General features: G+C 36.3%; 1 protein-coding gene across 3 annotated transcripts in view; it reads right to left on the reverse strand.

Annotated features, from left to right (window-relative positions):
* SCN2A (sodium voltage-gated channel alpha subunit 2) overlaps positions 1-13,459 on the reverse strand; it is a 127,114-nt gene that overhangs the window by 9,143 nt on the left and 104,512 nt on the right. For all 3 annotated transcript variants that reach the window (XM_036320464.1, XM_036320463.1, XM_036320465.1), the window contains exons 24-26: positions 10,675-10,812; positions 10,215-10,319; positions 6,407-6,677 (exon numbers count right to left, since the gene is read on the reverse strand). In XM_036320464.1, the coding sequence (XP_036176357.1) occupies positions 6,407-6,677; positions 10,215-10,319; positions 10,675-10,812 (514 nt within the window). The remainder of the gene's footprint in view (positions 1-6,406; positions 6,678-10,214; positions 10,320-10,674; positions 10,813-13,459) is intronic.

Consider the following 13,459-nt stretch of genomic DNA (forward strand, 5'->3'; position numbering starts at 1 on the left):
TCTTAGAAAATGAGGGATTTGGGAGGTGAAGTAACCTGCCACTGGTCACAGAGCTGGTAAGTAGTAGAACAGGGTTGCCCCAGGCCAGGTCTGAATGACCCCTGAGTCTCATCCTTTAATCATTATATTTCTACCACATAGCTCTTTTGTGAGGAGTAAATGAAATGGGACATTTTTTCAAAGTTCTATTTTATCAGAGAAAGTGTATAAATAGTGCAATGCTATTTTTCACTCTATGTGTATGTTCATATTCCTCCAATAGGCAGAATCTTGTCTTAAATCTTTTGTTTTTACTTCTAACATCTCATTTAATGTCACATACATAAATAATTAATATGTATTGAAGATAATGAATCTGTTTTGAATTTTTGAACAAATGTCTACTTCTGAAGAATATTACAAACCACAGAAAACTATCTAAACTCAAAGATAAGAAGCTTATATGCATCTATATATATGTGTGTGTGTGTATATGTATGTATATATTTATATATATATATATATATATATATATATATATACACATGTATATAAACACACATGTGTACTATTCCAATTATCAAGGATATCTTATTTATGGACTACTTCCAGCGGTTTATATGTGTATGCATATATGAATTGTTAATTAAAAGTCATACTTGTCTATATAACAGCAGTATGACTATCTAAAATAAGACAAGATGATATGTGAAAGCAGAAAAATAGAAATTCTGTTTTTACACATTATTTAAAAAAAATACATTTTATTGATTTTTTACAGAGAGGAAGGGAGAGGGATAGAGACTTAGAAACATCCATAAGAGAGAAACATTGATCAGCTGCCTCCTGCACACCCTCTACTGGGGATGTGCCCGCAACCAAGGTACATGCCCTTGACTGGAATCCAACCTGGGACTCTTCAGTCCACAGGCCGACGCTCTAGCCACTGAGCCAAACTGGTCAGGGCTTTACACATTATTTTATATACAGCGTACAATTAGAGAAATCATAAGCTGTTATATTTTTATTTGAGATTTCTGAATGAATGAGAAAAATTCATTAAAAAACACTTTCAAAGTTGTATTTTTATTAAATTTATTGAGGTGACATTGGTCAACATGATCATATAGGTTTCAGGTATGGATTTCTCTGTTACAAGATCTGTTATATTGCAGTGTGTATCCACCCCTCAAAGTCAAATATTCTCCTGTCACCATATATTAGGATCCCTTTCTGCTCCCACCCCCTTCCCTCTGGCAACCACCGAACTGCTATTTGTGTTCATGAGTTTGTTTTATACCCCACATATGAGTGAAATCATATAATTCTTAGCTTTTTCTGACTGACTTATTTCACTTAGCATAATGTTCTCAAGGTCTATCCATGTTGTTGCAAATGGCAGTATTTCATCCTTTCTTATGGCTAAGTAGTATTCCACTGTGTATATGTTCCACATCTTCTTTATCTAGTCCTCTATTGCGGGATACTGGTTGTTTCCATGTCTTGGCCACGTGAGTAATGTTGCAATGAACATAGGGGTGTATATATCTTTGTGAATATATGATTTCAAGTTTTTTGGGTAATACCCAGGGGAGGGATTGCTGGGTCATATGGTAGCTCTATTCTTAATTTTTTGAGGAATACTCAGACTGCTTTCCATAGTGGTTGTACCAGCCTACATTCCCACCAGCAGTGAATGAGTTCTGAATATTTTTTTCAGAACCTCTCTAACACTTGTTGTTGCTTGTCTTATTGAGAATGGCCACTCTAACAGGTGTGAGGTGGTATCTCATTGTAGTTTTGATTTGCATCCCCCTGATTGCTAGTGAGGTTGAACATCTTTTCATGTATCTATTGGCCGTGCATATGTCTTTTTGGGAGAAGTGCACTTTCAAGTCTGCTGCCCATTTTTTGATTGGGTTGTTTGTTTGGTGTTGAGTTTTATGAATTCTTTATATATCTTGGAAATTAAACCTTTGTTGGAGCTATTATTTGCAAATATTATCTCCCATCTGGTTGGCTGTCTCTTTGTTGTTGTTGTTTTTTTTGTCAGTTTTTTTGCTATGAAGAAGCTTTTTAGTTTGATATAGTTCCATTCACTTATTTTTGCCTTTACTTCCCTTACCTTTGGGGTCAAGTTCATAAAATGTTCTCTACGACCAATGTCCATAAGTTTGGTACCTATATTTTCCTCTTATTGTATGTAACTTATTTTGGGGGGTCTTACATTTAGGTCTTCGATCCATTTTGCATTGATTTTTCTACATGGGGATAAACTGTAATCCAGTTTCATTCATTTGCATGTGGCTTTCCAGCTTTCTACCACCATTTGTTGAAGAAACTATCTTCACTCCAGTGTGTGTTTCTGGCTCCTTTATTGAAAATTAACTGTCCATAAACATGGTTCTATAGCTTGGCTCTCTATTATGTTCCATTGATATGTGTGTCTGTTTTTCTGCCAACACCAGGCTGTTTTGATTATTGTAGCTCTGTAGTATAATGTAAAATCAAGTACATGATACTTCCAGCTTTGTTCTTTTTTCTCTGGATTGCTTTGGCTATTGAGGTTCTTTTGTGGTTCCATACAAATTTGATGATTTCTCCTATTTCTTTAAAAAATTACATTGGGATTTTGATGGGGATTGCATTAAATATGTATATTGCTTCGGGTAATATGACAATTTTCACTATGTTGAGTCTTCCAATCCATGAACAAAGGATATTTTCCATTTTGCTGTGTCTTTTTCAATCTATTTAATAATACTTTGTAATTTTCAGTATATAGGTCTTTCACATTCTTTTTAAGTTTATTCCCAGGTATTTTATTCTTTGGTTGCAATTGCAAAAGGAATTTCTTTTTTCATTAATTTTTCTGAAGTTTTGTTAGTACACAGGAAGGCAATGGATTTTTGCACATTGATTTTGTATTCTGGAACTTGACTATATCTGTTCATTGTTTCTAACAGTTTATTTTTATAAATTTAATTGAAACCACACACAAACATCCCTAAGCCAGGACACATAGCTTAAATAAAGAGGAAACAGAGGAAAGAAGTATGAAATACCACCAAACAAAAACAACGGAAAGAAACATAAGGGAAAAGAAACAATGGAGACATAGAGCTACCAGAAAACAAACGATAAACGACTATAGGAAATCCTCGTACATCAATAATTACCCTTAATGTAAACGGTCTGAATTCACTAGTAAAGATGCACAGCGTAGCAGAGTGGATAAAAACCAAAACAAAAACAACCCCAACCATATGTGGTCTACAAGGGACACATCTAAGCTGCAAAGACAAAGGTAGATTCAAAGTAAAAAGGTGGAAAATGATTCTTCAAGCAAATAGCATCCACAGAAAAGCAGGTATAACCATACTTATACCTGACAAAATAGATTTAAAAGTAACAAAGATAACAAGAGACAAAGATATACATTTTATAATGATAAAGGGGACACTACATCAAGAAAACTTAACACTTCTTAATATATATATACTAGAGGCCCGGTGCAAAAAATTTGTGCACTCTGGGGGGAGGGGGGTCTCTCAATCTGGCCTGTGCCCTCTCGCAGTCTGGGACCCCTCGGGGGATGACCACCTGCTGGCTTAGGCCTGCTCCCTGGGGGATTGGGCCTAAGATGGCAATCAGACATCCCTCTGGCAGCCCGGCAGCCCTCGGGGGATGTCCACTTGCCAGTGGGGAGCAGGTCTAAACTGCAGCTGGACATCCTTAGCACTGCTGAGGAGGCAGGAGAGGCTCCCACCACCACCGCTGTACTGGCAGCCATCAGCCTGGCTTGTGGCTGAGCAGAGCTCCCCCTGTGACAGCGCCCTGACCACCAGAAGGCAGCTCCTGCATTGAGAGTCTGCCCCCTGGTGGTCAGTGTGTGTCATAGTGACCAGTCATTCCCAGTCATTCTGCTGTTAGGGTCAGTTTGCATATTACCCTTTTACTATATAGGATAGAGGCCTGGTGCACGGGTGGGGGCTGGCTGGTTTGCCCTGAAGGGTGTCCCGGACCAGGGTCGGGGTCCCGCTTGGGTGTCTGGCCAGCCTGGATGAGGGGATGATGGCTGTTTGCAGCTGTTCACACCCCCTTCAGGGTGGGGGTCGCCACTGGGGTGCCTGGCCAGTCTGGGTGAGGGGCTGAGGGCCGTTTTCAGGCTGATGGGTGACTGAAGCTCCAAACCTCTCCTTTTTTTCTTTTTTTTTTCTATTCTGGGATTTATTTACCTTCTATGGCTGTCACTGGAGCTGAGAGCCGGCTCCAGCTCTGAGGTCCGGCTCCAGCTTGAGGCCTCGGCTGCTGAAAGCAGGTATCTGGGTTTGTTTGGCTTCTATAATTGAAACACTGTTGCAGCTCCAGCTCTGAGGCCGGGTGGCTGAAAGCAGGTTTCTGGGGTTTGTTTAGGTTCTATAATTGCAACATTGTTTCTTAGAGTTCAGCTCAGAGGCCAGCAGCAGCAGGCGGGAAACCTTGTCTTCCTCCATCACTGGAGCAAGCAAGCCTCCTGTTCTCTTCAGCTGCCTGGCTGCCGGCCGCCATCTTGGTTGGCAGTTAATTTGCATATCGCCCTGATTAGCCAATGGGAAGCGTGTCGGAGGTATGGTTAATTACCATGTTTGTCTATTATTAGATAGGATATATGCACCCAACCAGGGAGTACCAAAATATATAATGAAACTACTCACAGAACTAAAGGGAGAAACAGATCAACACACAATCAGAGTTGGGGACCTTACTACTCCATTAACAGCTCTAGACAGATCAACCAAATAGAAAATCAATAAACATCAGAACATCAGATTATACATTCTTCAGTGCACATGGAACATTCTCAAGGATAGACCATATGTTGAGTCACAAAACTAGCATCAACAAATTCAAGAATATCAAATTATACCAAGCATATTCTCAGACCACAATGACTTGAAATTAGAAATCAACTGCAAAAAAGGAAGTAAAGAAGTCCACAAATATGTGGAGATTAAAGAACATACTACTAAAAAAATGACTGGGTCCAAGAGGAAATAAAAGATGAGATGAAAAGATAGATAGAGATAAATGAGAATGACAATACAACATATCAAAATGTCTGGGATGCAGAGAAAGCAGTAATAAGAGGGAAGTTGATATCATTACAGGCCTATCTCAAGAAACAAGAGAAATCTCAAGTAAACAACTAACATCATATCTTAAAGAATTAGAAAAAAAAAACCCAAAATCAGAAGAAAGGAAATAATAAAAATTAGAGCAGCATTGAATGAAATAGAGAACAAAAAGACTATATAAAAAATGAATAGCCCTTTCTGGTTTGGCTCAGTGAATAGTGCGTTGGCCTGTGGACTGAAGGGTCCCGTGTTCAATTCTGGTCAATGGCTTATACTTGGTTGCATGTGGGAGGCAACCAATCGATGTGTCTCTCTCACATTGGTGTTTCTGTCTCTTCCTCTTTCTTTCACTCTCTCTAAAAATCAATGGAAAAAATATACACTGGTGAGGATTTAAAAAAAATTAATAAAACAGAGCTGGTTCTTTAAAAAGATTAAGAAAATTGAGAAACCCCTGTCTAGACTCACTAAGGAAAAAAGGGAAAAGACCCATATAAACAAAATCAGAAATGAGAGACGTCACCACAACATCACAGATATACAAAGAATCATACTAGAATACTATGAAAGACTACATGCCACCAAAATCAATAATCTAGAAGAAATGGAGAAGTTACTAGAAATATGTAACTTTCCTAGACTAAATAATGAAGACTACGAAAATCTAAATAGACTAATCAGCAGTGAGGAAATTGAAACAACCATCCAAAACCTCCCAAAAAATAAAAGTCCAGGATGAGATTGCTTCACCAGTGAATTCTATCAAAAGTTCAAAGAAGATTTAAAAAATATTCTTCTCAAACTCTTGCAAAAAATAGAAGAGGCAATACTTCCTAACATATTTTAGGAGGCCAATAAACTTTGATACCAAAACCTGGTAAAGATAACACAAAAAAAGAAAAATACAGACCAATATCTCTGATGAAAACAGATGCAAAAATACTTAAAAAAATTAGCAAATCAAATACTAAAGTACATCAAAAAAATAATACATCACAATCAAGTGGGATTCATTCCAGGGGCACAAGGATGGTTCAACAGACGCAAATCAACCAATGTAATATACCACATTAACAACAACAACAACAACAACAAAGGATAGAAGTCATATGATCTTATCAATAGACACAGAAAAAGCATTTGGTAAGATATAACATCATTTATGATTAAAACACTCAATAAAATAGAAGACAGAAAGTATCCCAACATAATAAAGGCCATATATGATAATCCTTCAGCTAATACCAAAGTTTTAGAACACACCTTTTCACTGCTAACTTTCTTGATTGAGTAAAAGTACCTCTTCTTACCTACAATGGATAGAATGACCACCACAAAATCAAAAATATTCCATCCAATGGTGAAATAGTAATAACGAAGAGAGATTAGTTTCAGCACACATTCTCCAGTGAACAGGACGATAAACACCAGATTAATCCAGTACAGAATGTTTGTCATTTCTTGACTCTGGTCATCAGTTTCCACCATCATGGTGACCATGTTCAGGCAGATGAGGATCATGATGCTGATATCAAAGACTTGTTTGGTGACAAAATCAAAGACCATTCCTTGGAATTTGTTCTGGAACAAAGAATATGTAAAAGATCATTTAGGAACTGGGGGGAAAATCAAGTTCAACTCATTTGATTTTAACACAGCAATATGAAAATGCAGCTTTTTATAAAAAACACACCATGTTTGTTTTATATTAGGAAGAATTTGATATGTAAGATGTTAAAATAAGAAAAACTGGGTGAAGATTTTATGAGGTAACTCTTCTGTAATAAAATTATCTTTAAAAATTATAGTTCACAATCCAGATATTCCACTTTTGCCCAATTTAGTTTGGGCCTTATTTCCAAGCACTTATGGGCCTCATGTCTTATGAAATTAGGGCCTCATCTTGTAAACCAATTCTGCAAATTGGGCCATGTTTTGTTCTTTTTTGCCTGTATCTGATTTTTGTCTGTATCAAGCACTCTAAGGCATTGGCCATGACAAAATTCTGCTAAGCTGTCTTCTACCTTCTCAGTGATTGGTGTTCTGCTACCTATACTAGTACACTTCATAGTTTCCCGGTTCGATACATTCACAGGTCTGGATTCTCTCTACTGGTGTTCTGACCTCACCACGTGGTTGTTCATTTTATGCTTTTCTCTGAATACATATCTGGTCTGCTGGATTGGACTTAATAAATGCATCGAATTCCTATTCTAAGGTCTTCCTTCTACTTGGTTGCTGCAGTTTCACTTCCCAGGTCTGGTTATGTTCCCTCTATTTCTACCTTCCTGATATTTTCTATCACTGTACTGTCATATCATGTTGTCTTGTTTATCTGTCTCCTCTATCTAAAATGACTTCTCTGGTGAATTCTAACTCAGTTTTATGTTTTAAGCACTCTGCTCTCAGAAAACTTTGTGCTCACATTTGTCATAATGTTGATGACATTATATTGTCAATGATTTGCTCTTAGTTAACTTAAATTTTCTCTTCCACTTGTTTGGAGCCTCTGTCAGGACAGAATAGTGTCATTTTTCTCTCAGATACAGCACCTGGAGTTGTAGTGGTTTCAGATGTGCTTAAAAGCAGAAATTTGGTCTTTATTTTCATATTATCATGATCAATAAGAAACATCTTAAGAGGCCTTCCCCATATAGTTTCCTAATGGGTCACCTCTATGTAAAACTTCAATCCTCAGTCACTGATTGATGTCTCCAATTTAAATTCCAGGGTGTAGAATATGCTGGCGGAAGGTGTCCTAGTATAACCCTGAGGGCCTTGTTCACCAGAGATTTATGTTCTATCACTTCATCTTATTCTTAGCCCTTGATAACGATAAAACATCCTTTGTTCCTCAGTTGCTCCCAGGATAGTTCTCGCTTTCTCAGAAATTTCCCTGCTCTCTGCACTCCAGCCCCACTGGCCTTCCTACTGCAGGGCCTTCACACATGCATTCTCCTTTTCCTGGAGGACTTTTCTTTTTCCACTTTGCTTATTGATACCTTCTCATTTTCTTCAATCCTCAACTCATGCATCACTTCAGTGAAGCTTTCCCTAACTTTCCTATTAATGAGCTCCCTCCCCCTTATCAGCTCTCACAACCAAGTGGCGTATGTATTCTTTCTTGGATATTTCTATTAGTGTGACTTTTTGCTTACAACTTGCTGCACTAAATAGACTCTGTGTTGTTCAATACTAAATTTCAAATGCTTGAGATAGCATATTCTTTTTTTATAAATATTTTAACTTGATTTTTAGAGAGAGAGTAAGGAAGAGGGAAAGAGAGATAAACATTGATGTGAGAGCGAAGCCCCTTACCAGGGGTTCAGCCACAACCTGGGCATGTGCCCTGACTGGAAATTGAACTGGCATCCATTCAGTGCACAGGACAATGCTCAACTAACTGAGCCACACTGGCCAGGGCACACAGTACATTCTTAATGAATGACTGAATAAGATGGATTGTACTACATCATTTCCTAATTTGCCAAATTGTCACCAGTAATATTATAGCTAAATGCCCTGATTTTTACCCATGTATCCCTACACCCATCCATGTAAATCTATGTCATTTGATGTAATTAAACAGCCTCTCTTTTTTTTTGAAATTTTCTCCATCATACCTTTCTCTATATACTGCCTGACTAATCAATCTCTTCCTTCTTTGATCTACCTCTCCCTCTAATAGGGAAGTGCCCAAGGCTTCATGCTCAGCATTTTTCTTTTTTTTGTCTATTCTAATTATCTTTCAAAAATGAATCTATGCTTCAGAGTGTAACTAAATTCTGTCTGGCAAGTCTAGAATCCTTACCTCAGTCTGATGTCCCATAGGAACTACATCTGTATTGCCAAATGCATTTATAATACATTTCCTTTCATTGGTTATTGGAACCAATCTTTCACAAAACATCAACTGTTCTAAGTTTTTCATTGTCTACATATCTTCCTTCTTTTCCTAGAGTTTATAGCTGCCTCATCCCATTGAGTTTTCTTATTAGCACATATATCTCTCATGTTTCAGTCCTATTTGGCATGGCCCCATATTATAGACTCATCTGTTATTTTGTCTCTAACATCTTCTTAAACCAATCTCTAAAATCTTCTTTTTTTTTCACATTAGCATGCTGTTCTTTTAACTATATTGCATTTGTATTGCTTAATTAAGATCAATTTCTTCAGACTGATAATGGTTACCTTCATTCATTTAGCCCAGAAAACCCTGTATTTACTACCCACCAAATCAAATGTCACTGTTATCAATGGAAATGTTTATTTTCATGGCTTGGACTATACATTTTCTCATACAGGGAATGTACTCTGCTTTTCTTCCCATCCATTCAAACTGTATTATTTCTCAAAAACTAGGCTCAAACTGTACATTCCTTATGTTTTATTCAATAACACTATCTATTTTTTCTGATTGTTTTGGTCAACTTACAAACTGAACACGGGCATAGCTAGTTTTATATTGTCATTAGTTGATTCGTAGAATATGGATTCCTGGAGAACACTGGATTGCCTCGCACTATGTATGCCTTGGGGGAGGAGTTCTGAAAAAATTTGGGCACTTTCCTGACAACAATTTCCAACAACAAACAGAACCAGCAGCAAATGGCAAATATATAATTGGAATAGCTACAACTGGTCATAAAAAGAATCATGTTATCTGATTTAGGGGCAAGATGCTTGGAGAAAATATGAAGTTAAAAAACAACCACACTGTTACTTGTTTCATTAATGATTTCATCCAGTCTACAGAGTTGGACAGAAAATGGGGCATATCTGAGATTACCCATTATCCCAATCTGCTTCCACTACACACTGAGCATATACAATATTTCAATATGGATATATTTTCCTCTCACATTATTAGAAGCTCTTCAATGATATAACTGACATTTTTATATATATATATTTTACATGCCTGTATATAAAATATATTTATACATATTGCATATGTAAAATACATGCACTTAGGCTATTTAGTCTAGCTAGTCTCACATTGCTAAGGTAAAACGTTTTTTTGAAAATTAAAAAAAAATACTAGTATCTAACAATTTGAACTGTGAAAGTGAGAGATAACATAGCTTTTACTGATGATGAAAGTGTTATTCTTACAGCAGGTCGAGGTATGGGTTTTTGTGGTTTCTTTGAACCCAGTTTTTTCATTGCATTATAGTATTTCTTCTGTTCTTCTGTCATAAAAATGTCTTGACCTCCAAAGTAAAGAAATGAAAACAAAACTTGTTTAAAATCATGTTCTTTGCTAGCTATATAATCCACCTTAGTAGCTGTGTGAAAATTGGCTCCACGTTCTATGCTAATGTTGTTCATTAATCTCTATTTATAAGGATGCATATAGTCAATATATAAGTTATGCCATATTGGTCAGTCAGATTTCTATACTGGAAATACAATACATGTTTTATAAACCATCTTATAGTTAAATAAGTCTCTCAAAATAGTTTATGGATTTTACATTTTTTCTTTTTTGTGGCTGCATTTTGGAGCCAAAAGGAAATAATATGACACGTTCAGTTCACATTTTAGAGCAAAGATAAAGTTTTAGTATACTTATCTTCTTTTTCTGTTGGTTGAAGTTATCTATGATGACACCAATAAAAAGATTCAGAGTAAAGAATGAACCAAAAATAATAAAGATGACAAAATAAAGATACATGTACAGATTGTCTTCATACTTTGGTTGTAATTCTACCTACAAAATATAAAGAATGACAAGTATTAGACCTAATACTTGTTTCATAAAAAGAATATCATGTGAATTTTCAATTCTCAAAACATGCCTCAATAATTGGGAATAAAATTAATTTCACCTAATAACTACTTAGATTATGAATGTATTTTATGAGCAAATACCCCAATAGGGCATGCAAAGTGAGGATTTCCTCCTCCAAAAGAAGAGATGTTATGTTAAAACCTTTAAAATTTACTCTGACTCAGTTTCTTCATCTGTAAAATGGAAATAATAAAGCCTAAACCTCATATGGTGGTTGGAAGGTTAAATATAGTAGTAATATATGAAGAGTACTTAAAACAGTGCTTGGTGAATCTATAATAATAAAAGAGTAATATGCTAATTAGACCAGATGTCTTCTGAGGCGTCCTTCCTGATAAAGCCGGGGCCAGAGGGGAGCCAGCCCAGGTCCCGGGTGCCAGAGGGAAGCCAGTGCTGGCAGTCGGGTGAAGGAAGGCCTACTCTTGCATAAATTTTCATGCATCGGGCCTCCAGTAGTAATATAATAGCTGAAAATAAAGGTTTAATTTCTATTACACATTTCTTATGATATGTATGTGCGGATATAGGTATATCAGAAGGGTCTCATTCTGAATATGAGTCTATTGATTCATCTTATTAAGTAGGCCTTAGGCACAGATTCTACAAGATGAATTCTCTTGTCCAGCACACTTTCGATCGAAAAAAGGTGTGATAGTTGGTTTGTGCTTTTGGCTGTAATCTATAGTTCAGGTCTCACAGAATATTGTTCTAAGTTAACCAGTCACAGGAGATAATGGATGCAGGTAATCACCTAACGTGTCATAAAATCACTCTAGAGGATAATGGCCAACATTATTTTTTTCCCCTAATGAAATAGAATAAAATAATAAATATAATAAATATTATAAAAACACATATATTTTGATAATACTTTTATTTCTTTTGTGTGAGTTAGTAGAAAGTAATATAAAATGGCATTTTAAAATGTTTTTCATCCTATATAATAAAAGGCTAATATGCAAATCAACCAAACAGTGGAATGACCGGTCGCTATGATGCCCACTGACTATCAGGGGGCAGACACTCAATGCAGGAGCTGCCCTCTGATGGTCAGTGCACTCCCACAGGGGAAGCGCTGCTCAGCCAGAAGCTGGACTCACAGCTGGTGAGGGCTCCTAGACTGGGAGAGGGTGCAGGCCAGGCTGAGGGACCTTCCCCTTAGCCCCACAGTGCACGAATTTCATGCACTGGGCCTCTAGTTATATAATAAATACATAAGCATACATAGCATATAAGTATAAGATGTAATAAATGGTTATAAAGCGAATTTTACAACTCAGGACATTGTCAGGACCTCAGAAACCCTTGGCCTATCCTTCCCAAACATAAATTTGACCATTTCTGCTAGAGGTAATCATTATCTTGACTTCTATGGTAATTATTTTCTTGCTTTTTCTTTAGAGTTAACACCTAAGAACCTATTCATGAACAATAAGATTAATTTTGTCTACATTTTTCATGGCAGACACATTTGTTATAGCTCTGTTATATTTTGCAGATTTATCCACATTGTTGGGCATATTGTATTCATATATAATTTTTATCACCAAATAATATTCAATTATTTGTCCATTTCTACTACTTTTGAGTTGTTTACAGTTTTTGGTAATGCAAAAAAAGTTATGTTTATTCTTGTACACAGATCTCCTATGTATGTGCACTAGTTTCTGCAGGATATAGCTAAAAATGGAATTGCAGGTTTAAAGAAATTCTTAACTTTATTCAATAATGTGATGATTCCCAAGGTTTTAAAGGAATATTTATCTTCTTTTTCCCCCAATTAGCAAAGTGTAAGAGTTATTATTGCTGTTCAGCCTTGGCAGTACTTAGTACTATCAAACTTTTTAATATGCCAGTCAGGTAGGTGTTCAGGTGATATCTCATTTTGGATTAAATTTACATTTCTTTGTGGATTAATGAGAGTAAGAGCGAGCAACTTTTCATATTTTTAAGGGGCAATTAGAGTCCATCTTTCGTAAAGTGCTTGAATGTCAAGGAGTTATGTAGCAGACAATGTATGCTAAATGATTAAGATAGAAACTGAAAGTAAGTTGCATGTCACGTAGGTTATTGATAAAAAAGATAGAGCGAACTTTAAATGAAGTAATCAAATAAGTAGAAAACTACTGTAGAAAGCAGTTATAAGCCCATTGTGGTCAAAAGTTCAAAAATATGTCCTACCACTTAGTGTGTTAATCCTCTTTGCTTCCATGATAAAATAGAGTTGAATGTCAAACTACATGATAAGGTTATTATTTAGGACTAAATGACAAAATGTCAGAAAGTCCTTGGCATAGCACTTACAGAGGTACAATGCAGGGACTTTAGCTCTTGTGCTCTCTTTATTAGTAAGTGGAATAAATAAATAAATAAACACACACTCCAAAAAGAAACAAACAAAAAACCCCTCAGGAGTTCTTTTGAGTTAAACCTGGTGGCTGGTGCCAGGTAGATAACATTTTAAGCTTAATTATCATGTTCTGGTGACATACCAGAGATCAGTCTTTTTTATTTTAATGTGATTTCCTCCCTCACTGTTAATGAAATCAACAAATAAATGAAATTA

The sequence above is a fragment of the Myotis myotis genome, unplaced genomic scaffold, assembly GCF_014108235.1.
Source record: "Myotis myotis isolate mMyoMyo1 unplaced genomic scaffold, mMyoMyo1.p scaffold_m19_p_8, whole genome shotgun sequence".
Lineage (NCBI taxonomy): Eukaryota > Metazoa > Chordata > Mammalia > Chiroptera > Vespertilionidae > Myotis > Myotis myotis.